Consider the following 22,039-nt stretch of genomic DNA (forward strand, 5'->3'; position numbering starts at 1 on the left):
TTGTATTATATATTATATATATATATATATATATTATATATTATATTATATATATATATATATATATAATAAATATAATAATATTACATTAACTAACTAAACAATAGTGCAAATAACAACTGAAGAACACATGAAGCCTAATTGGATGACTTTAACCCCATCTAAAGACTTATAGTTTAGTAATGATTAAATAACGTGTTCCTACAGTTTATTCTCTTTAAAGTAGTCAAATAAACCAGAATAATGTCACACCATCGTACTTATTTTACACAAGAACCCCTTCACGGACTTGAATGGGGGAAACACTAGCTTCCAGTTTGAACCACATTTAAAGAGAGTACATGAACTTATTATAAGTTAATGTTTAAAAAAGAGGTTTAAAAACTACCTTAAAGTGTCATGAGGCGTTAGAATCCGTCGTGTCTTCGTCGCCGCGTTCCTCTGCTCTCGAGCCCAGAGGAAAGATGAGGCACGCTCGATCCAGTCCCACAGCTCACGAGCGTGTTCGTGATTGGTCCGTTCCGCCGTCGGTTAAAGACTCCCGCCTACGCCTCTCACGTGGGCAGCGAATGTGCGGACGTTTGTTCCGACTGCGAGCTGCCGCTGCGTTCAAGTGCTGCTCAGGAAAAAAATAAATCTAATAGAACATCGGGGGCACACGTGAGCGGGGGGGGGGGTCAATATGATTTAGGAAAATTTAGATTTTAAATATGAAAGAGGTCTAAGAAGTGATACAGTATGAATAGAAATCCTGATTGTAGTATAAAATACACACGAATACAAACATTAAAACTGAAACTTCACTCATTGTGTGGAACCTGAATCACTACAAGAACATGGTCGATCTTGATGGAAGAAGTAATTCCCTAATTCACATTATTTACTTAAAATAATACCACAGAGAATAAATACTCTGTTACTAAAAGACTAGTGTTATCCGTAAAATGTACTCAAAGTTTCATGTGTACAATACGCGTTACGCAGTAAAACAGCCCCGTATCAGTGTTACTAATGTGATAACAGGTATGCATTTTTATATTGGAGCTGGCCGATGTGGAGCTCATTTGAACTACTTTACTGTGTACTTTAATATATAACAATACATCATATTTCACAAACTGATCACATGTTTACGATGTAATATCTTAATCTAAAAAGTAAATAGTACCTGTAGCTGTCAGATAAATATAGAGGAGTAAATAGTACAATATGTCCCTCTGAAATGAAGTCGAGTATAAAAGTATAAAGTAACATGAAATGGAAATAGTCACATGAAATACAAGCACCTAAAAAACTACAGTACTTGAGTAAATGTACTTAGTTACATTCCCCCACTGAAAAGGGGCAGAGTATGCTGTATTTTGTAATATCAAATTGTTATTAATAACTCTTTAACTGCTGTCACATGTTCCTTTTGTAACACAATAACTCTGTGTTCCTATGTTGTTTTTATGCTTTTTAGATGCCAAATATCTCATGACTCAGTCATTTAAGAAGTTCTCGTGTGAGTTTTAATATATATCAGGGAGTGCAAATGAAATAAACAGAAGCAAAAATGTATTTCAAAAGCATTTATGCATCAAAATATTAACAACCCAGTATCTATATATCAGTGTTAGACATATCTAGAAGACAGAGGAAGTTGCAGTGAGCACCTGAACGCAGCATTTTAAAGAGACAGATGACTCAGAGAGGAGGAGGAGGAGGAGGAGGAGGGAGGGAGGGAGGGGGGGAGACAGGAAAGACCAAATAAGGAAACTCTTCATTCACGTTTTTCTTCTTCCTCTTGAAGTTCTCTCAGCTACACTTCTGCTTCTTCTTTCCTCTTCTTCTTCTGCTGAACAGAAACTAAACACATCTCTCATGATGTTTGCTGACCTACATTTTGAGGAGTTTTTTTGGACAATTGTATGTCCAATAAAATACACATTAACACCCCGAAATGATGACGTGTCTTTGAGCTCTTTAAACTTTAAAAGACAAGATCTAATAAGTATATTATAACCTTTATGCATGCAGGCATTAGTTAATTAAGGGTTTGTTGTAAAATGACAAAAAAAAAGTGTTATTTTGCAACAAACCCATAACTTTATTTTACGTTATTTTTTTGGTACAGTAGTTATTTTAAAGTAAGTTAACGAGCTTTCGGGTTCATTTTGTTATTATGCCCAAACACAAATGTTTTTTATTTTTTCAGAAATAGTTCTCTTGACTTCAAGTTTATGAGCATATATATATATGCATATATATATATGAGAGTCACAGACGTCTCAGAAGTGCACCTCTTGAAGGAGTGTTGCAGGAATTTTCTGCATCACATTTAGTGTTTTCTCCGCTGCTGCTGTTTTTAGGACACAATAGTCTTTTTCTGTAACGACTCGTCTCTCCCTCGGGCTGCCTTTTCGCTGAGTCACCCAGAGGCCATTAATCTTTAACTATGGGCAAACGAAGACTAGGTGGCAGGCCAACATGCAGTACCTACAACTTTATGAAACAAGCACCCTTTGACAGTTTATTTGTTTATTTATTTATTGTCCTTGAGTTTCAGACAAGTCTTTGTGGATGTTTAAGAAGACAGAAAAGTATCATTCATCATCAGTAGAAACATGTCCCGAGCTGCAAACAGACAGAAGTCCTGTTCGGTTGAATCCAGCTCTCTCTCTCTCTCTCTGGATCTTTATGCACAATCTCATGTGCAACGTTATCATGTGAGAGCACGAGAGGACAAGGGTGGAGTCACATCTTATTCTCCTTTAACTTGATGTGATTACAAACACAAATCTACATTTAAAAACACACTCAACGGTTACTGTAACAGTGCCCTTGAGCCTGTTGGTGTTGTGCAGACACTTTGGAGATGCATTGATGCAAGAACTGAACAGTTTAATACTATTTCCAGCCACACTGGAACTGCCCATTTACTCTACTTCAGTTCCAAATAGTGACCTCGGTCAAGGATCAATTTGTTTCTTCCTGATACCAATTCCAATACCTGAATGTGAGTATCGGCATTTCAAAGCGGAGTGACAGACTAGTAGCAGCAGCGACCTGTCAATCACAGTAAGCCCCGCCCTAAAGCATACCCTGTTTTATAGTCTATTTGCCTAGAGTCCTATAGAAGTCTATGAGAAAATGACTAATTCTCTCCTGATTTATTACCTCAGTAAACATTGTAAACATGAGTTTATGGTCTCAATCTCTAGTTTCAAGCCTTCTTCAATACAGCATGATGTTCATCTAGTACATTATGGTCCATTTAGAGTCACACAGACCATGAAGCAGGGGGTGCTTTAGGGCGGGGCTACACGGTGATTGACACGTCTCTTGGGGTCGTCCGGTCTGGGAGTTGTCCTTGTTTTCGTCCTATAACTTTAACCCTTTCACAGTGTGTTCAGTTCATGGAAGTTCGACCTTTTTGGTGGCCTAAAAATTCAGCATCCGGTTGTACTTAGCTCCGCCCTCTCATGTCACTTCTGGTTGCAAAAGGCCAAGATGGCGACAAACAAAACCCTGAATTCAAGGCTTCAAAGCGGCAGTCTACAAACCAATGGGTGCCTACGTCGTCTTCTTATATACAGTCTATGGTACCGATCCAATACCAGCGTGAACAGCTGTTTTGGGAAATTACCTTTTTAAAAAGGCTCAGAAAAAAGCACACATTTGTGACATTTTCCTGCAGTAGGAATGAAGGCTTTGGTCTTTTACACAATAAAATACTGAAGGTTATCAGCCTTTTTCCTCCAGCTCACCCAAATCAAAAAGGTCATAACTAGACTTTGTAACGTTAAGAAAAAGTAAACCTCTGAAGAAGAGTTAACACTTTATGTCCAATACTAAAATAAGTGAGCCAACCAACACCACACAATTTAATAGTTGCACCTTTTATTATAAAAAATATTTACAAAGATGCTACAATGTTTTTTCCTTAATATAAAAAAATGCATACATTTTACAACGGTAATTAGTCTTTGAAGTTCTAGCTCCCATTCAGACCAGAGTGACATCCTTCAGGAGTGTTGTGGTAAGGTATTAAGCGTGTCGTAATACTGTATTTTTGTCAATACATTTTGTTTGCCTGAGTTAAATCTTTTCATCACGATGATAAGGAACAATTTTGAAAAATGCATTTGATTTTCCACATCTTTAGGAGAAAGGCAACTGTTTGCATAAAGGAATTAAAGGACATTTGAATCGTATACAATCATTTTGAAACACGTATGACAGAGCTGCATAGTGATTTGAATAGTAACCCGGATATTATTATTATTACTAATAATAATAAGAAATGTGAGGAATAAATAGGTACTGCATTCAAAACGGAGGGCAAAATTTGGATAAATATAATTTCATCAGGCCTCGTGGTTGATTTGATACGTCAATATGGCATGTCTGTACCTAGATATAATAAATACAATAAATAAAACAACAATAAATTAGATTGTGTTGACACACAGAACTCTTCATTTGTTGTTCTAACAAATGAGAGAAAGAAATATGGCTTCTTGATGCAGTTATCACCCCGGGGTTTCTCCAGATGCTTCAGGAAAAAGCAGTTATTGTTATTAGATCTGTATGAATAGCAGGGCGGGAAGCTTACTGGATCAAATGTTAACCAGCGTTTGGTTGGTGGTTGGCAGTAACCCCCCCCGCCCTGCATAAAGCTTTTGAGAAAATGAAAGAACAGCGCCTTTAAAGTGTGACGATGCCAGGCCTGACACCTGTTACAGTCGACTTGTTATACCAAACCATGGGAAGACACTGTCTCGAGTCTGGCTACATTAAAATCTTAAAAACCGCTTGGGAGGGAAAAATAATAATAATATCAAATGATACTTGCAAAATCCCCCCAGCTGTATAATGCAAAAAAATATATTTCTATATACACATACGTACATATACATATATTCCATTCATAATTGCTCAAATCTTTAGGAAAATATGCATTGATTCATAGATTTGGATTTACAATTTGTTCTGGTTTCTGATGCATGTAGTGTGATGAATTGTTCCTCAGTCCATGTTACAATAAATAGAAATGGACAAAATGGCAGAGAGTACGACCAGAAGGAGCTAGTATGACAGAATGTATGACAGACGTAAACATGGAAAGTACGTAAATAAGAATGCATCATGGTATAGGTAATTATCTTTGCCCTCTCACAGATATTGTCAAGTTTTGGATTTCATCAACAAAGTAGGAAACTAACTGCTTCGCCCAAAGGCCAGCAAGGCTTGTGAATCCCAAAATTCATTAATTTCACCATCACTACTTTTACTGCCAATTACATTGTTTGAATAAAAGATGAAGGCCCCAACAGCAGCTGCCGACTTGCCTAAGAGGCCGTTAGAGCGGACTAACTACGCCTCTAACAGCCCGTCCCAACATCTACTTGGCTTGCTGTTAATTTCCCACCTTGTCCCCAAAACCTTCAACAATCTCCACGTGTAACAATACCACATACAGAACATGCACATGTGTACTGTGCATAGTCTGGAAAGAGTCTGAGGGATCAGTACAGGCCAGAGGAATGTTCGGAGTTTCAGGATCCCACTATGATCTCCATGATGTGGTCCAGTTCATTCAGGTCTGACCTGCAGCTCGAGCTGGAGCTGAGGGCCGTGGGCCCGTGAGAAGAAAGGCTCTCCAGCAGGTCGTAGGGCCCCATCTTTGGGGCGCTCTGCATGCCCGTCAGCACCGTGTCGAGGTCATAGTAGGATGGGTCCACGTCTGAAAACAGTTCCTCGAGCGCAGGGTCAGGGGGCGGCACCGGGTGCTTGATCTCAAAAGTCCCAAAAACCTGCTCCCCTGTCCTGGAGTCTGCGCTCAGGTGGTCCCGGTCACCCTCCTCTCCTTCCGACACACACTCCTCGCTGTCCTCCTCTTCGTCCTCCTCGCACTCACCGTCTTCCTCCTCCTCCTCCTCCCAGCAGGGCCCCATGCCAAAGGGACCTGCAAGGTACGACGCAGAGGACAGCTGGGGGGAGACGGGCGACAGAGTGGACATGGTGACCTCTGTCTCCACGTCTCCCTCCATCACCACCTCCTCGGCGTGGTAGCCTTCCTCCAGACCCACCACGGAGAAGGGCTTTGGGCTCTGCCCGGCCTGAGCTGCCGCGTCCGTCTGCCGGCATAGCACCTCGGTGGCCACCAGGCGGTCCGTGGGACACTGGGCGGCCGCCAGAGCCTGGGTCATGATCTGCCAGGTGCCGTCCTGGGTCATCTCCTCCTGTATCTGCCGCACCGTGTTGGCGATGAGCACTGAGCGGCACAGGTTGGGCTCCACCAGCATGTGGCAGAGCTGCAGCTTGATCAGCGACATGTCGAGCAGCGCCTGCCGCTGCAGGCTGTAGGAGGACGTCAGCGTCCGAGCCGCCACGGATGGGGCCACCGGGACCTGGTCACCGCTGGAGACTGGCTCCTCCCCGGAGTCTGAGAACTTGCGCTTGGTGCCCTTCGGGAACATGTTGTCTCTCTGTGGTGACGGCGAAGAGAAAGAAACACGGTCAGATATCCAAACACTTCTGAGCATCAACTAATTTATCACACTGACAAAAGCACAAAATTTTCTGAATTTCACTAGCTAAGATCATAGTGAAAAGAATAAGTGCCATGTAATTAATGTGTGTGATGTAATGAGGCTATGTGGTGTGTTATTTGTGTATGGACATGAGGGAGATAGGGCTACAAGCTGCTCAGCAGCAGCTGTGACTTTATGAATAAACTCTACAGGTTTAAACTCTTCATGGACTACAGTAAACAGTAAATTGTTTGTTGTAGTTTTTTTCTTAAAGTTTGCTATACCTTTCCTGTTGAGAGGCACAGGCAATAGCAATGCAGCTTGGTCCCGGCTGCAACGCTTCAAGTACTTTTGTACGAGCGACAAGCAGCTTTTGTTCAGCACCATTTCTGCCCATTTTAGGCCAGTCTGAAGCAAGACTCCTGCTGGGCGGAACAACCACACTTTTAACAGACCACTGAGCCACCGAAAATAGCATGGTTACCAACTAAATGCAAACGCCGCATCAAAGTAAGCACAGACTAGAGAGACCTTTGTCAGGAAAACAAACACAGCACGCAAGTTACATGATCAGTGAACTTCAATTCTTTCCCACTGCCACCTGTGATCAAGAAAGTATCCTAATCAATAAGGTGCTTTTAAGGGGTAAAAGTGATAATATGACAAATAAAAGCATTTACAATATCACAATACAATATACCACCATGAACCACTAATATTTACACGGGATGTCAGGTTTCCGGGTCTCCACACACACACACACACACACACACACACACACACACACACACACACCGAGCTTCAAAAACTAGCAGAACAAGATTTTCACTTTCTCTTCACTGAGGGAGGGGAAGAAAAGTAGAGTCAACTTCCTTATTACACACCGTTTAGCACACAGATGTCTTACAGGAACAAAAGAACACTCCTGCCAACATCATCGGCCCTCTGACTCCCCAAAATAAACGGGATGCAGGTAAATAGGAGACTGAGCTCTGAACAGCAGCCTGTGGCATTTCACTTTCCAGACAGAGAAAGCGTGTCCGGCTGAGTCTCTGTTGGCAGGGCGTTTGGGTGAATGAGTCCACTTGGTTCAAATGTCCATTTGTGATACATTTCTTTAAAAATAATCCCAACAAGTTAAACCAGGGATACAATGGCAATAGTATTGACACATGTTGGACTGTGAAAGCATAGCATTAGGGTTTACAGAGAAGAAAGCAAACAGCAGAGTTGTTAACAATTTTACAAAAATCTGCCCACTTTCCTATGGAAACCAAAATTACACTAAATGCACGAAACACTGCTGTTATTGTCACAATTCACCTCCAATAAAACAGAATTTGTTTGACTTTAAATGCAAACCTAAGGCCCTATAATCTGAGCAAATTACATACCATCGTAAAATGAACACACTCAGGAGTGCCGTGCAAGATTTTACAGCCAAGAACTGGGATGACGAAAATATAATTTTACATTGAATCAACATATAATCAAACAAAGTAGTGATTTCTAACTGGGGATCGATTGTAAACTTCAGCCTTCAATAGGGGGAGTGACTGCGCTTCTTCTCACACATGAAAACCTGACATCAAATGAGGAAGCAAGATTAAATTACAGCTACTGTCTTCACCTGATTGATCAGAGGAATTATAGAAGCCATACCAAGAAGAGAAGAGGAGGATCTAAGGTACACTGAATTGCTTGGGAACCGTTACTTTCTTTGAGTCCTCGCTTGCAACGGGAATAACATTTCCTGACAATAGGAAAAAAAGAGTCATTTATGAAAGTGCCCGAAGATCTAAAATACAAAAAGGGTGAGAAAGCAATTACGGACATATGTTGTCTTCTTGTGTGGTGCATTTGTGGCTGGCCCCTGTTAAACAAGAGACACTAGAGAGCACTACCTCCTTAAAGGAAAAACAACAACAACGTGTAAAAAAAGGAAATGATATGCAACCAGGAAGACCTACAACCTGGGAGAAAACACACTGCACAGTGAGGAAAGAACAGTTTGGGACATGACAGTTGTTCTTCACAAGTAGATATGTGGTTTTTGAACACCCTATAGTTTAGCATTTTGGGGTTAAATCTCAATGAATCTACTAATTTAATCGTAAATAATCTGGATCACTCCGACGTTGCACCTGTAGCAGACAAACAAAGTGTACAACTGATGCAAAAACTCACAGAATGTACAAGGATGAATAATAAAGATATATTAAACCTCCGACACCAATAGTGCTGCTCCTAAATCAACTGAGAATTTCAACTACATTTACACCCTCTTGGACAAAACACAGCACTATAATAACAGTAGTAAGCTCTTTACATAAAGAACTACAGCCTGAACGTGAACAAAAACCTCTGACAGTTTTTAAACATGATCAACTTTATTGTTGTTTATTGAGCTGCCTACACATCTGTCACATATATACATTGCACATATTCTCTCTACTTCAGACTGTGTAGTTCTGCACATACCTGCATTAACTGTATCAGATCTATCATTTTAAAAACAATGTATTTTACATAATTCTATTGTCCCTGCTATTTGTTTTTCTATCTTTTATTTTGTTTATTATCATGCACCAAAAACACCAAAGCAAATTACAAGTGTGTGAAACCCTATTTGGTATTAAACCTGATTAAATCATATCTATTAGAAGAAATGTGTTGTCTGCTACAGATGCTTAACTGTCATGTCCAATGTAATACAATCAATCATGTAAACCCACACATCCACAGTTAAATTCCAATTTAAAAAAGGACATGAGTAACAAATTTGAGTCACTGTTTCGACAAGAATTAACAAGAAGATGCTGACACACACATGTGGTGTTCAAAAACTTGTCTAGCCAATATCAGGAAATGAGTAATCAAGTGTCACAAAAATATATATATCACTCTTTGAAATTGTGCAAATATACTATTGGAGTCTTGTATGTGTATATATATATATATATATATATATATATATATATACACACACATACATATGTGTCAAACAGCGCTACTACATACAGTAGTATGTAAAAACACTACTAAACTGAGCTCTTGTATTATGCTAGGAACCAAACAAAATGCAGCCTCGCTTTACGTCAATGGCTCCTACTTTACGTCAATGGCTGCTAGCATGACCCATCCCCCACACTGCACACTGGAAAAAAAACACCACTTTCACACAGCTCAACGTACTAAATTAATAAATCAACTTACAAACACGGCGGCGTTGTGTTTTTAAACATTTCCCCCATTAATAATATTATATTTACACTATCCGCCGCCACTTTTAGAGCCGTAAAACAGCCGTCAAAGGAGCCGTTGGCCGTGACTGCCGCATGCTTTGTCTTTTTCAGCATCGCGAGCGACAACGAGGCCATTTTGCGCTAGTAGCTAACAGCTAGCCGGCTAGCTTATGCTAATGCTATGGATTTACGCTTTACGAGCTGCTATGCTAAGCTAACTGGGGCTAAGGTGTTCAGTGAAACGAGGAGAGGGAAATAAAGCGATGGTACAAAACGCTTGGCATTCGTCTCAGTTTGGTTTATTTATTTTTTAGGTTTTTACCATTTAATCACACAAAAAAAAAAAGAATGCTAGCTAAAGCTAATTAGCCTAAAAGTGCCCACCCACACATCCTCCGAGGTCCTTCCTCCTTTTCTAGCCCAAAAACAAGAGAGTTTTCGCCGCGGCTGTGTCTGTTAAGTTCCTTTACAAAAAACAACAAACGATCACCTGGTTACAGCTGGTTTATAAGTCGACTAATCGCCGGGTGGTCGGACGTACTCACCTCGTTGTTTGTGTTATTTTATTCCCGTCTCGGTCATAGGATCGACGGCAGAGAGAAAGCGGAGATCAGGTTCAGATGAGATCATTCATGCCACGGCTTCAAAAAACTGAACTACCTCCGTCCTGCTGCTGCGGAGCGGACGGCAGGAGGGAAGGAAAGGAGGGAAGGAAAGGAGGGGGAGGGGAGAGCCGACAAAACAGACATATGGGATTCTTCTGCAATGATTTTCTCTTTTCTCTCCTCCAATAAATGATTTAATTTGACAAACAAAGTGAAACCCTGTAGTTTGCCTCGAGAAAAACAAAATTTTAAAATATCACAAGTTATTTATGATATTTGTTCTGCAGTTGCTCTAATCTTTTTATTTTTTGAATCAAAGGAAAACAAATGATTAGTAGTGAGTAATTATTCAGAATATTCACAAATTCTAAACATAAAAAGCAGCACCCAGTGGTGGAATGTAACCAAGTATATTATATATTATGTTTCTTTATACTTATACTCCACTATACTTTTATCTGATATAGTTATCTGTCAGATATTACAAACCAGATATTATGAACCAGATATTATAAACCAGATATTATGAACCAGATATTACAAACCAGATATTACAAACCAGGAAACTACAGGTACAACACCAGCCTGGTCCACGGAAACCTTTTTTTTCAAGTAGAACAACACCAGTATGGAACAGCCTGAGTCAAGTAACAGTTAGTGCCTCCTCAGTCAACGCATTCAAGACCAGTCTAGGGAGAGAATGGCAACACCATCAAAGCCAACACCAACACATATTTTCCTACTAATTCACCGTCCAGTCTCACGTTCTGCTTTAACACATCTAACAAACCTTGAGACTCAACTAATTACAGATGAGGATCAAGCCATCACCTTGGTTTAGGGTCTCAATACTCTTAAAGAGTACCTAATGACCTTTACTAAAGGTAAATTACTAAAGGTAAATGATAAGTCAAAATGTCTGTCGTGACAAAGGTCTATAGGTGGCGCTAATGCAGCAGCATAGACATGATCCCTCACCTGCTTCCCACCTTTGAAAACTACAGATAGTAAGATGTTTTCTCAGTATTCAGTGATACGTACCGCAGTAAAAGAAGTGCAGGCTGTCTGAAACCAGAGAGAATGAAACAGTCCCTTCATTTGCCTACTTACTGTCTAATATGTAAATTCAGTGGAATGTGTTTACTGAGAGCCATGCAAATGCTCCAGTCATGTGATTAGTGGTGCATTTAACAATCATCAATGTAAAACTGTGAAAAACGCTCATTGCAGTGTCCAACAGAAAACTCAATGAAATGTATAATATCAAATACATTTTGAACTTAATTTATCCCGAGGGACGCTGCTGTGAAGCGGTGTCACACAAAGTAGGAAAGATTGCAAATATAGAGAGATACTTGTACTTTACTTGAGTATTTCCATTTTATGCTAAATAATATTTCTACTTCACTAAGATACGGAAGTAAATATTGTACTTTTTTACTCAGCTACAATTATGTGATAGCTTAAATTACCTCCCATATTCAGATTAATGATACAAAATATAATCAACAGATTCAGATATATACAACATATAACTAATATTCAGCAACAGTCAACTAATAAATTATATCAATTTAAATGTGCATTGATGTATAATTATAGATTAAGCTACACAGCAGTACATTCATTAGTAAAAATCCCACATTTAATGTACACATTAATGTATCAATAATTATGATCCAATAATATATATATAAATATATATATATATATTTATATATATTATTCTGAAAGTGGTTCTTCAGCAAAATGAGTATTTTGATGCTAATACTTGTGTTTAAAAAAAAACACAAGTACATATGTACTACAGGACTTTTACATGTAGCACAGCATTTTTACAGTGTGGTGTTATCACTTTTACTTCCGTATATACCTGAATACTTCCATCACTCTATTTCTAAAAAGTTGTCTTGTCAATCTCAGATTTTTTTTATACTAAACATAGTACTAGACTAGACATTCGGATCCACACTCCTTACCAGTTGGTGGCGGTAATGCACCAAGTCATTGTAAACCTCAAAAAAGAAGAAGAAGAAGACAGCCAGCAGCAGCCAGAGGCTTCTAGAAACAACGTGCACCGGGACGGTCGCCGGTAAAAACCAACCTGCTCTCTGCACACAACGTTACAGATCAACACGTCGGGCTGAACATGGCTAAATGGGGAGAAGGGGACCCTCGTTGGATCGTGGAGGAGAGAGCCGACGCGACTAATGTCAACAACTGGCACTGGTGAGATATAAAGAAAGGACACTGTCTAGCTAGCTAGCTAATGCTAACATCACACACACACACACACACACTTATATCACATTTATGTCGAGATTACAGCTGTTATTTTTTTAATTTACTTTTAGTCCTATACGTGGATTAACCAGTGTTTCTTATTCATAGACAGATATTGAGTGTAAAATGTAGAATATTATTGAAATAAAGGATTACATTCGAGGGATTTAATCGAGCTAACATTATCTTTTTCAAGTTAGCATCGCTGCTAGCTAGCTACTGTAGCTTCCGATGCCTCTACTGTAGCTTCTAACGCCGCCTCTACTGTAGCTTCTAGTGCCGCATCTACTGTAGCTTCTAATGCCTCTACTGTAGCTTCTAGTGCCGCCTCTACTGTAGCTTATAATGCCTCTACTGTAGCTTCTAGTGCATGTACTGTAGCTTCTAGTGCCTCTGCTGTAGCTTCTAGTGCCGCCTCTACTGTAGCTTCTGACGCCTCTACTGTAGCTTCTGACGCCTCTACTGTAGCTTCTGACGCCTCTACTGTAGCTTCTAACGCCTCTACTGTAGCTTCTAACGCCTCTACTGTAGCTTCTGACGCCGCCTCTACTGTAGCTTCTGACGCCTCTACTGTAGCTTCTGACGCCGCCTCTACTGTAGCTTCTGACGCCGCCTCTACTGTAGCTTCTGACGCCGCATCTACTGTAGCTTCTAATGCCTCTACTGTAGCTTCTAGTGCCGCCTCTACTGTAGCTTATAATGCCTCTACTGTAGCTTCTAGTGCATGTACTGTAGCTTCTAGTGCCTCTGCTGTAGCTTCTAGTGCCGCCTCTGCTGTAGCTTCTGATGCCTCTGCTGTAGCTTCTGATGCCTCTACTGTAGCTTCTGATGCCTCTACTGTAGCTTCTGATGCCTCTACTGTAGCTTCTGACGCCTCTACTGTAGCTTCTGACGCCTCTACTGTAGCTTCTGACGCCTCTACTGTAGCTTCTGACGCCTCTACTGTAGCTTCTGACGCCGCCTCTACTGTAGCTTCTGACGCCGCCTCTACTGTAGCTTCTGACGCCGCCTCTACTGTAGCTTCTGACGCCGCCTCTACTGTAGCTTCTGCCGCCTCTACTGTAGCTTCTGATGCCTCTACTGTAGCTTCTAGTGCCGCCTCTACTGTACCTCTATAGTCCCTTTAGACAACTAATTTAAATGTTTAAAACCGTTTGAGTAACTGTACATATTACTTCAGTTTTTCACAGTATACCATAATATATATCATTATCCCTTGTTGTATGAGTTGTTCCTGGCTAATAGGCGCCTGTTAGTTTATGTCAGATAAATATAATAATTAACGTTTAAGTTGCTTAAGATGGGTAATTTATCTGACATCATGTCTTCTTGTGTTGTCAGAATGATGTCATTGTGTAGTCTCCCTGTAACTTATGTATCGCTGACGTAGAAGTAGACTTAACGTGACACTAGAATAAATAAGCGGATCATCTCAGGCAAGTTTGACGTTAATTATATTTATACTACAATGAAACTTCTGTGAATAAGAAAAAGAAGATGTGAGTTTTGTGCCGTTTACCCATTTCTGACGCGCTCACTTTGCAGGACCGAACGAGATGCAACAACCTGGTCGTCGGACAAATTAAAATCCCTGCTCCTCGGTTTGAGCGTGGAGAACGACGAGGGGAGGTGTGAGGTGACAGAAGTGAGCAAGGTGGAAGGAGAAGCCTCCATTAACAACCGCAAAGGGAAACTTATTTTCTTCTATGAATGGAACCTGAAGGCTACTTGGACCGGTGAGTAGAAGACCGAGGCTGGAGGAATGCACAGGAAACTAACTCAAGCTGCATTCTTTAGTGCTCGTTTCCTGTAAAATGAGGACCACGTTCTCATTTTGTCAGTCTAATGCTTCTTAAATTAGAAAAGGACGGCTAGAAGAGGACAGTAACTCAACAGCTGATCAAAAGCTGTTGTAATTATAGAGAAGAAAGAGGAATAAAGAGGCTTTGAGTCTCTGCTGACATCTGTGTTGTCTTTGTTTTCCCAGGAGAGTCCAAAGCAGGAGTCAAATATACGGGAACCATTGACGTTCCCAACCTTTCTGACGAGAACGACATGGAGGATCTGGATGTAAGTCTCGCAGAGATCTTCTGTGTATTTCTAACTGACTGACTGACTGAGCAGCGTGCTGACGACCGCTCTGTGATTTTTGTCCAGATTTCTGTATCGTTGAATAAAGATGAACCGGAAACGCCGCTGACCAACCTGATGAAGACAAAAGGAGCAGATACAATCCGTGAAGTCCTGGGGAGCTACGTCGGGTTCTTGAAAACAGGCGAGTGAAACCAGAGAAGATGTTAATTACAACAGAAAGGTTCATTCAGTCATCAGGCTCAAGTGATCGTCACAACAGTGTTGATGATTCTTTTTTAAGGTTTAGGGTTTACAGAGATAAGCATGTGAAGTCGAAGTTAAAAAGTGCTGTGTGAAAAATGTAATAATAACCCTATAAAAGCAACACAAATGCTATTGAATCTAAGTTTGCTACATGTGGAGACGTTTAAATCTTTGTTTTCTCTAAGACTGTTAAAATCTACATAAAAGTCTTTTTCAATAGTAGACTTTATTTGTTAAAATATTGACTATAAACATCCTCATTATTTCTCGAATGAAGAGTTTTACAGTTTAGTTATTTAGTGCTTGTTTGTTTAAAGTGGAATTCCTTTTGTATTTTTGTTATTTAAATACTTTTAATTCAGCGAGGATGAATAAAAAGTGTTTTTTAAGCTCACTTTGTTGTGATTGCAGAGTTCACTCAGGGAATGATCCTGCCGACAGCCAACGGTGTGTCCAAGTCCACGTCACAGTCCAAGGCCACAGTGGACAACACTCGGGTACGTCGCTCACTAAATGTCTCCAGCCATTGGCCACGTTCTACATTTACACACAAAACTCTAAATGATTCACTGTAACAGAACCGTCACGCTGTTTTCCTCGTGGGAGCAGCAGCAGCAGCGATCGTCGCTCATCAGACTTTTGTTCTTTGAATAGATTTCCTCCTCGAGCAGCACAGCTGCTCCCGTCAACACCGGCGTCAAGATCCCCACCTGTAAGTTCAGCATGAGGGAGAAGTTCCTCACCTGCCCGGCTGATCTCTACCGCGTCTTCCTCAACCAGGAGGTGAGCGTCACCTGGTTATCCTCTCGATACCACCTCTTCAGTCCTGATACCAAGTACCGACCTGATACCAGTGTTTCATTAACGAGCTGTGTGTGTGGAAGAGACTGGAGTCTCTTTTATGTGAAGGCAACGACGAGCTTGACTTAAACATTCTTTCCTTACTTTGTAAAACTAAAGGTAACAAGTAAATACATAGATATAAATGCACTGAGTTGCTATTTTTTAAGATAACGGTATCCAAGAGCAGATGGGCCTCGTGTCACCGATACGAGATCCAGATATTTGTGTCGGCACCGGACCGATATTTAATATCAAAGGAAAGAATAAGCCAACCAATACAAATGTTACGGTTAAAAGCACCAACTACTGTCTGCACAGCAGCCCTCTCCTCCTACAGCTGAAGACGGGTTAGATGCAGAGCTCAGCTTTCATGCTTGTGTGTGATGATTATAATAAAGTGTTTTTGTTTTTGGTGAATGTGCAGATGACCCAGGCGTTCACTCACGCTCCGGCGACGGTGGACGGAGAGAAAGGAGGGAAGTTCCGTCTGTTAGAAGGAAATGTTTTTGGTGAATTCACAGAGCTGGTGAGTCTCAACCTTTCATTCTCTTAACTTTTATACTAATAATGATTGTATTTGACTGTGTTTCTTCTCATATGCAGCTCATTTACTCATCATTATATAACTTTTAAACTATTAAACTGTCTCCATTTCTATGTTGTAAAGCACTTTGTAACCTTTGTTTTGAAAAGTGCGTTAATAAAGTTTATTATTATTGTTTGAATCATAAAGTACAATGACAAATCCACCAATTGCAATTTTCTTGGCCGATTAGGATTTTATATATATATGGAATATGTTTATGTGATTATCAGACATGCAGAGTTAAAGGTGTTTTTATTTTTGTGTTATTTGACCACATACGCTTCAGATGAAATGACTAAATGTTAACAATGAATCCTCTCCTCAGGTACCTGATGAGAAGATAGTGATGAAGTGGAGGTATAACAACTGGCCCTGTGGTACGTCCATCTATTTATAATATATTTATTTTATATTTAAAGAGCCGCGTGTGACAGTTTGACTTAAATTATATCGATTCAAACATGCTGAACATCACTTTTTTATTATAAAGCTACATTTGCAGAAACAAATTTTGTAAAAACTGCCAAACATTGGCCATTCTTTTTCATATCACAAAAAAATTAAGATTTAAAGGATTTTTTCCTTATTTCCTTGTACAACATACACATTAAAACTATCTATGTTCTTAATTTGAAGGTGTCTTTATGGTATGCTACGTATCTATTATAAACTCAAAATAATGTTTCCTTTTACCGTGTTTATTTACTAGTCAAGGTTAAAGTGTAACTTTGTGACTCTGAGAAACCTCAGTGAGACAGTCGATACGATAAAATGAACTAAATGAACTAAATAAAATAAGTAAAATAAATAAAATAAGGTGATTTAAAGGAGATTACTGATGTTAAAGTGTGTCTCTGCTCCACAGAGCACTACGCCACCATCTCCATGTCGTTCTACGACCGCAGCAGCGAGACGGAGCTGAAGGTGGAGTGTCGGGGCGTCCCGGACGAGGAGGAGGAGCGCACGAGAGAGGGCTGGCAGAGATACTACTTTGAAGCGATTAAACAGACTTTTGGCTACGGAGCGCGACTCTACTGAGGACGCCTTTTCGCTGTAGTTGACTGTTTTCTTCTCTTGTTTGGATTTTGTTTTTTTAACTTCTTGTTCCTCCGATCTCTCTGGCACAAGATGTCCCGCTGTAACAACTTATAGCTCGAGTTGACAAAAGAGACAATGAGGTGATTCCGTCACCAGTCTGAGTGTAAATGTTTTAATTTTTTCATCGTATTTAAATCTAGATTTGTCCCCGTCAGTATTTGGGTCAGTTGTTCAAAAGGAGCGTAAATGGATTAAATAAAAGAGCTATTGAACCACTAATGCAAATCTATAAATATGTAATTACTGCAAGAGTTAAAATAAATGTTTTGGTTTTCTTTTACTAAAAAAAAAAAAAAAAAGATATTATGTTGCTTTTTTTTCTACTTCTACTCTTTTCAAGTGTAACTGTGGTAAAGATGCATGTTTCATTTCCATGACTACTGGATCAGAACTTCATGGTGAAGAACGTCTCATTGAGACTTTATCATGTTCGTCCAGCTCGGACCTTCAGCGGGAGACGTCGCCCATCGTGCAGCTAGCTAGCGTAGCAACTCAAGTCACACGGTTTGCTAGATTTGACTTTCACGGGTAAATTTACAGTAAAAAAAAAAATGGTTTTCAGAATAAAATGCATTTATTTATTCGTCATTTCACCTCACGATGTAAAAAGATTAGTTTCTTGGAATAAACCAATCCCTGTATGCTCTTGATTTGTTTTTATTTTTGTGACCTTTTATACTTCACATTAAATCACAGATGTTGAAACTATTTATTTACAGTTTGATTACATTTCATATGCAAAGGTTTACCGTCTTTAAAACGTTCATTTACAAGTGCTTTAAATATTAAACGCTCTAAACAAGCCAATCAGGCAAATATTTAGCAAAACAAGCACTTAGTTTAGTTTTAAAGGCTGCAGCATAAAATTGTATGAAAAACTCTTATTATAATAATCTGTTATTGGAACTGAACCGTAATCTGACCAGAGCATAGTTTCATATCAATGCTCAAAGAATGCTTTAAAGCAAATTGCCTGAACAAATGAACTAATTGGCAGTTCAATCACATCATTTAAGTTCATTATACTTTAGTGTAAACTTACAGTGCAGTTTACTTTGAACAAATCTGCTACAAACAAAAAGGGCTTCTAAACTATATCTCACCAAATAAAACAAAAGCAGCCAGAGGTCTAAAGTATTACATAACCTAATAATAATAGTTAATATCCTCACGTTAACCCGCAAAGTTTAAATAAAGATAAACGTTTAAACTCAAGTGAAATGATGCGAGTTCCTCTGGTTAGTCGCTCACAAGCAGATGAAGAGCTCCGACTCCTGGAAGAAACAAAGCAATGAGCTTAACAAACTCGTAATAATTGAACATATTTCTGAATGACTTCTTGTCGTCTCCTCTTTCCTCAGCTTAGGAAACGAATAAACTATTTTATTCCACATAAGAAACAAACTACATGTTAATAAGAGAAGAGTAGAGCTGGAGTCTGATGACCATTAAAGCCTCAAGGGGTCGCTATTAACATTTAAAGCCTTTTGGTCTTGTTGGTTGAGAGTTCAACTACCAACACAAACTGCTGCCTGAGTGCCTCTGAGCAAAACCATCCAACCTTTTCCTATCTAATGTGTTTTCATTGATACGTACACCGGAGCTGGAGTCGTTGTCCAGTGAGTCGCGGCTCCGTCGAGGTGCGATTTCTGCCACTTCAGCAGCTTTTTTAACAGACATGTCGCGTCGTTTAGACCTGAAAAGAACATCATGTAAAATAAAGATTAGAAACGATGAGTCAGCTAACCGGATAATCAGACAACAGAAAACTAATATTGTTTCATGCAAAACATTCCACATTTGTTGTTTTTTGTTGTCACATATGAGAATAATTCTTTCTTGGTTTTGGACTGTTGGTCGAACAAAACAAGCAATTTAAAGAAACTAATTTAGATTTGATTCAAATGGTTATTTGACTGATTGAGTAACAAACACGTAGAGCCCTGATATAGATTTACTGTGAAGACTACACTGAGATACTTGTGTCATTGCAATATCCAGCATTTAAAACAAAACATAACCTCACTCTCATAATATTTTAATGTAACTCATCTTAAATGCATCTAAAAGTGCCAATAAACGGCTGTTCTCTGAGAAGATGATAGACTAACACAGGCTGTAAATGATCACAGCTGATGAGACATGTTTCTACCTGAACGTCGGCCACATGCTCATCCCTCTGTCGTCCTTCTGGCCGGCCGAAGACGAAGCTCGCTCTACCAGGTCTCTGAGGAAGTGGAAGAGCTTCTCAAACTCGATGCACTGCTTCCTACACACAAATATGAAGTATTCTTTCATTGTCCTCCCTTCAAATACACACAGCAAAACATTTCATAAATATAAACATGACTTAAGGCATCACATTCTACTACATCACGTTCACGCTGAAAGTAACGATAAGGAGTCTAAATTTGTTTAATTGTTGTGTTTAAAATTAAACTGTGGAAGATGAAAGACAAATTAAATCTTTAGAAAGTCATTTGTCGCCGTTCCATTGATGTTCATCTGTATCTTTTCTTTGATTTCTAGAATACCAATTTCAAAATCAGGATACTATGAAGATGAAAGTGCATGTTGTACAATTTTAGTTTGTCATACAGGCAGTGAACGCATCACAGCTGGATTAGTCCTTATTTCTTCTTCACTGCTATTTACTGAACGATATCAGTCGGATTTAAAGATAATTAACGACTTCATATCGACTTCCACACGTCTGAGCAGAAGCTTGTACTCACATGTGAGCGACGGACACGACGGCGCTGCGCTTCGACTGAGTTATCAGACAGGTTTTGGTGAGCAGAGACTTCAGGAACATTTCCAGAGCTCGAGCTGATCGCTGCAGTTCAGGACATCAACACATCTCTACACGTCTGCTTAGAGGCGATACAAGTGGAAGTAAAGTCGCTGTCTTCCATCTATATGTGACGGTTCCCTCCAGGACTACAGCACAAAACAGATTGTATCACCTGCAGGGATTCTCTTTGGGGGAATATCTTATTGAATTATTAACTTCTTTTGTCAATTAATGCCTCATTTAAAAGTAGCAGTGAATTAAAATGAAAAAAACTGCACCAACTTCCAGAACAACTTTTGATTTGGTCTGTTCAACAATGGTAATGCAGTAAAAGTCCTGCATTCAAAGTAGAAAAGTACTAGCATCAAAATATACTAAAAGTACAAAAGAGTAAGAATACTCACTATGCAGAACGACTCATTTTAGAATGAAATAAATGTTGTGGAGTAGAAGTAGAAAGTAGCATGAAATGGAAATACTCACGTAAAGTACCTCATATTGTACTTAAGTACAGTACTTGAGTAGATATACTTAGTTACATTCCACCACTGGTACTGAAAATGTGTCACGTGCTGTGTGGTACATTTAGGTTAGAATTAGATCAAGGCCATAGAGGAGCGACTACAACTCCCAGCATGCTTAGGGAGGAGTTGGAGGGAAACAGAGAGGGAGAGGACTGCTGCAAAACAACAAATGTATGAAAGATGAATCAAAAGCAGCAACACCTCCAGAGAGATGAGTAGTTCTTTATACAGCAGTACACACACACACACACACACACACACACACACACACACACACAGTTAATTAATGTAAAAGTTTAAAAAGGATACAGATGATCACAGGAACCGCCACAGCAATCCTCCCCACCTCTGCGTCCTTCTGCATGATCTTTTTAATGCGACTCTGGGAACAAAACAAAACAAATCTAGGAATTCACAACTTTAAGAGACATCACATGAAGTTACACTGCTGCATTCAAAGGCTCCTCGTAAACCAGAGCCTCCTAGATCTGAAGTCATGAAGGCAACATGTAAAGCAGTCAGAGCTCACATTTCTAATGGATTATAAATATACCACAGACAATAGTTTCATTAAATGGTTCATTTGTCATTCATTCATTCATTCATTCGGTAGCAGTTAACACCTATGACTGTACCCATATGTGCACATATCTATGTTTACATTTAATAAATCCATATCAAAGAAGATTCAAAATACCAAAGAAGAACTGAAACAAAACAGACGCACCAACATGCAGCAGTTTGTTACAGAACACATCAGTTATTTGCAATTAAACGATTCATAAATCATCCATGAATCTGCCCTTTATACAACTGATCTATGTATTCTCATTCATCATTTCTTTATTTTTTATTGTACCTCTTTATTATCCTTCATTTTGTGCAACTTTTATGTTTTTAACAGTTTAAATTTGTCATCTTGTCTCGTCCAAACGAGACCAGATCTGAATATATATATATATCTTACCTGTAAAGTGCATTCCCGTCACCCGATGCTACATGAACGCCGCTAACCGTTAGCTCGAGTCCTTTCTTTAACTTTAAACAGCTTAATTACACTAAAATAAAGTTTCTACTCACGGGAGGGAAGCGTACATTATATCTTCTCTTATGTCCGGACATTTCACTCGCTTTAATCCGCGCGGTTCGGTCACATTGTTCATGTTTTTACCGCAAACCGCCGCTGAATCCATTTGTTTACCTTCA

The 22,039-nt window shown here is 39.5% G+C and overlaps 4 protein-coding genes across 6 annotated transcripts in view; 1 reads left to right on the forward strand and 3 right to left on the reverse strand.

Annotated features, from left to right (window-relative positions):
* Positions 1–439, reverse strand: part of LOC116397608 (SERTA domain-containing protein 2) — a 2,824-nt gene extending 2,385 nt beyond the window's left edge. The window contains exon 1 of the mRNA XM_031873191.1: positions 389–439. The gene's annotated coding sequence lies outside the window, so the exon portion shown is untranslated. The remainder of the gene's footprint in view (positions 1–388) is intronic.
* Positions 440–4,623: 4,184 nt separating this feature from the next.
* cdca4 (cell division cycle associated 4) lies at positions 4,624–10,461 on the reverse strand. Of its 3 annotated transcripts, none has more exons than XM_031873239.1 (2): positions 10,309–10,461; positions 4,624–6,473 (listed from the first exon to the last, which is right to left on the reverse strand). In XM_031873239.1, the coding sequence occupies exon 2, from the start codon at positions 6,462–6,464 to the stop codon at positions 5,541–5,543; it is 924 nt and encodes a 307-aa protein (XP_031729099.1). In that variant the 5' UTR covers positions 6,465–6,473; positions 10,309–10,461; the 3' UTR covers positions 4,624–5,540. The 3 variants fall into 3 exon arrangements, with proteins under 3 accessions (XP_031729099.1, XP_031729097.1, XP_031729098.1); XM_031873237.1 differs by having other exon boundaries at positions 4,624–6,940; XM_031873238.1 differs by having other exon boundaries at positions 6,803–10,461.
* Positions 10,462–12,415: 1,954 nt separating this feature from the next.
* Positions 12,416–18,161, forward strand: LOC116397603 (activator of 90 kDa heat shock protein ATPase homolog 1-like). The gene is made up of 9 exons (XM_031873177.1): positions 12,416–12,597; positions 14,197–14,387; positions 14,639–14,721; positions 14,809–14,926; positions 15,400–15,485; positions 15,643–15,771; positions 16,256–16,357; positions 16,743–16,794; positions 17,283–18,161. The coding sequence occupies exons 1-9, from the start codon at positions 12,518–12,520 to the stop codon at positions 17,453–17,455; spliced, it is 1,014 nt and encodes a 337-aa protein (XP_031729037.1). The 5' UTR covers positions 12,416–12,517; the 3' UTR covers positions 17,456–18,161.
* A 601-nt stretch (positions 18,162–18,762) lies between these two features.
* Positions 18,763–21,955, reverse strand: LOC116397597 (dr1-associated corepressor). The gene is made up of 6 exons (XM_031873166.1): positions 21,914–21,955; positions 21,143–21,215; positions 20,251–20,344; positions 19,668–19,784; positions 19,112–19,211; positions 18,763–18,789 (listed from the first exon to the last, which is right to left on the reverse strand). Exons 1-6 carry the CDS (start codon positions 21,953–21,955, stop codon positions 18,763–18,765), a joined length of 453 nt encoding a protein of 150 aa, XP_031729026.1.
* Between the last annotated feature and the right edge of the window lie 84 nt (positions 21,956–22,039).

The sequence above is a fragment of the Anarrhichthys ocellatus genome, unplaced genomic scaffold (assembly GCF_004355925.1).
Source record: "Anarrhichthys ocellatus isolate YVR2014 unplaced genomic scaffold, GSC_Weel_1.0 scaffold69, whole genome shotgun sequence".
Classification (NCBI taxonomy): domain Eukaryota; kingdom Metazoa; phylum Chordata; class Actinopteri; order Perciformes; family Anarhichadidae; genus Anarrhichthys; species Anarrhichthys ocellatus.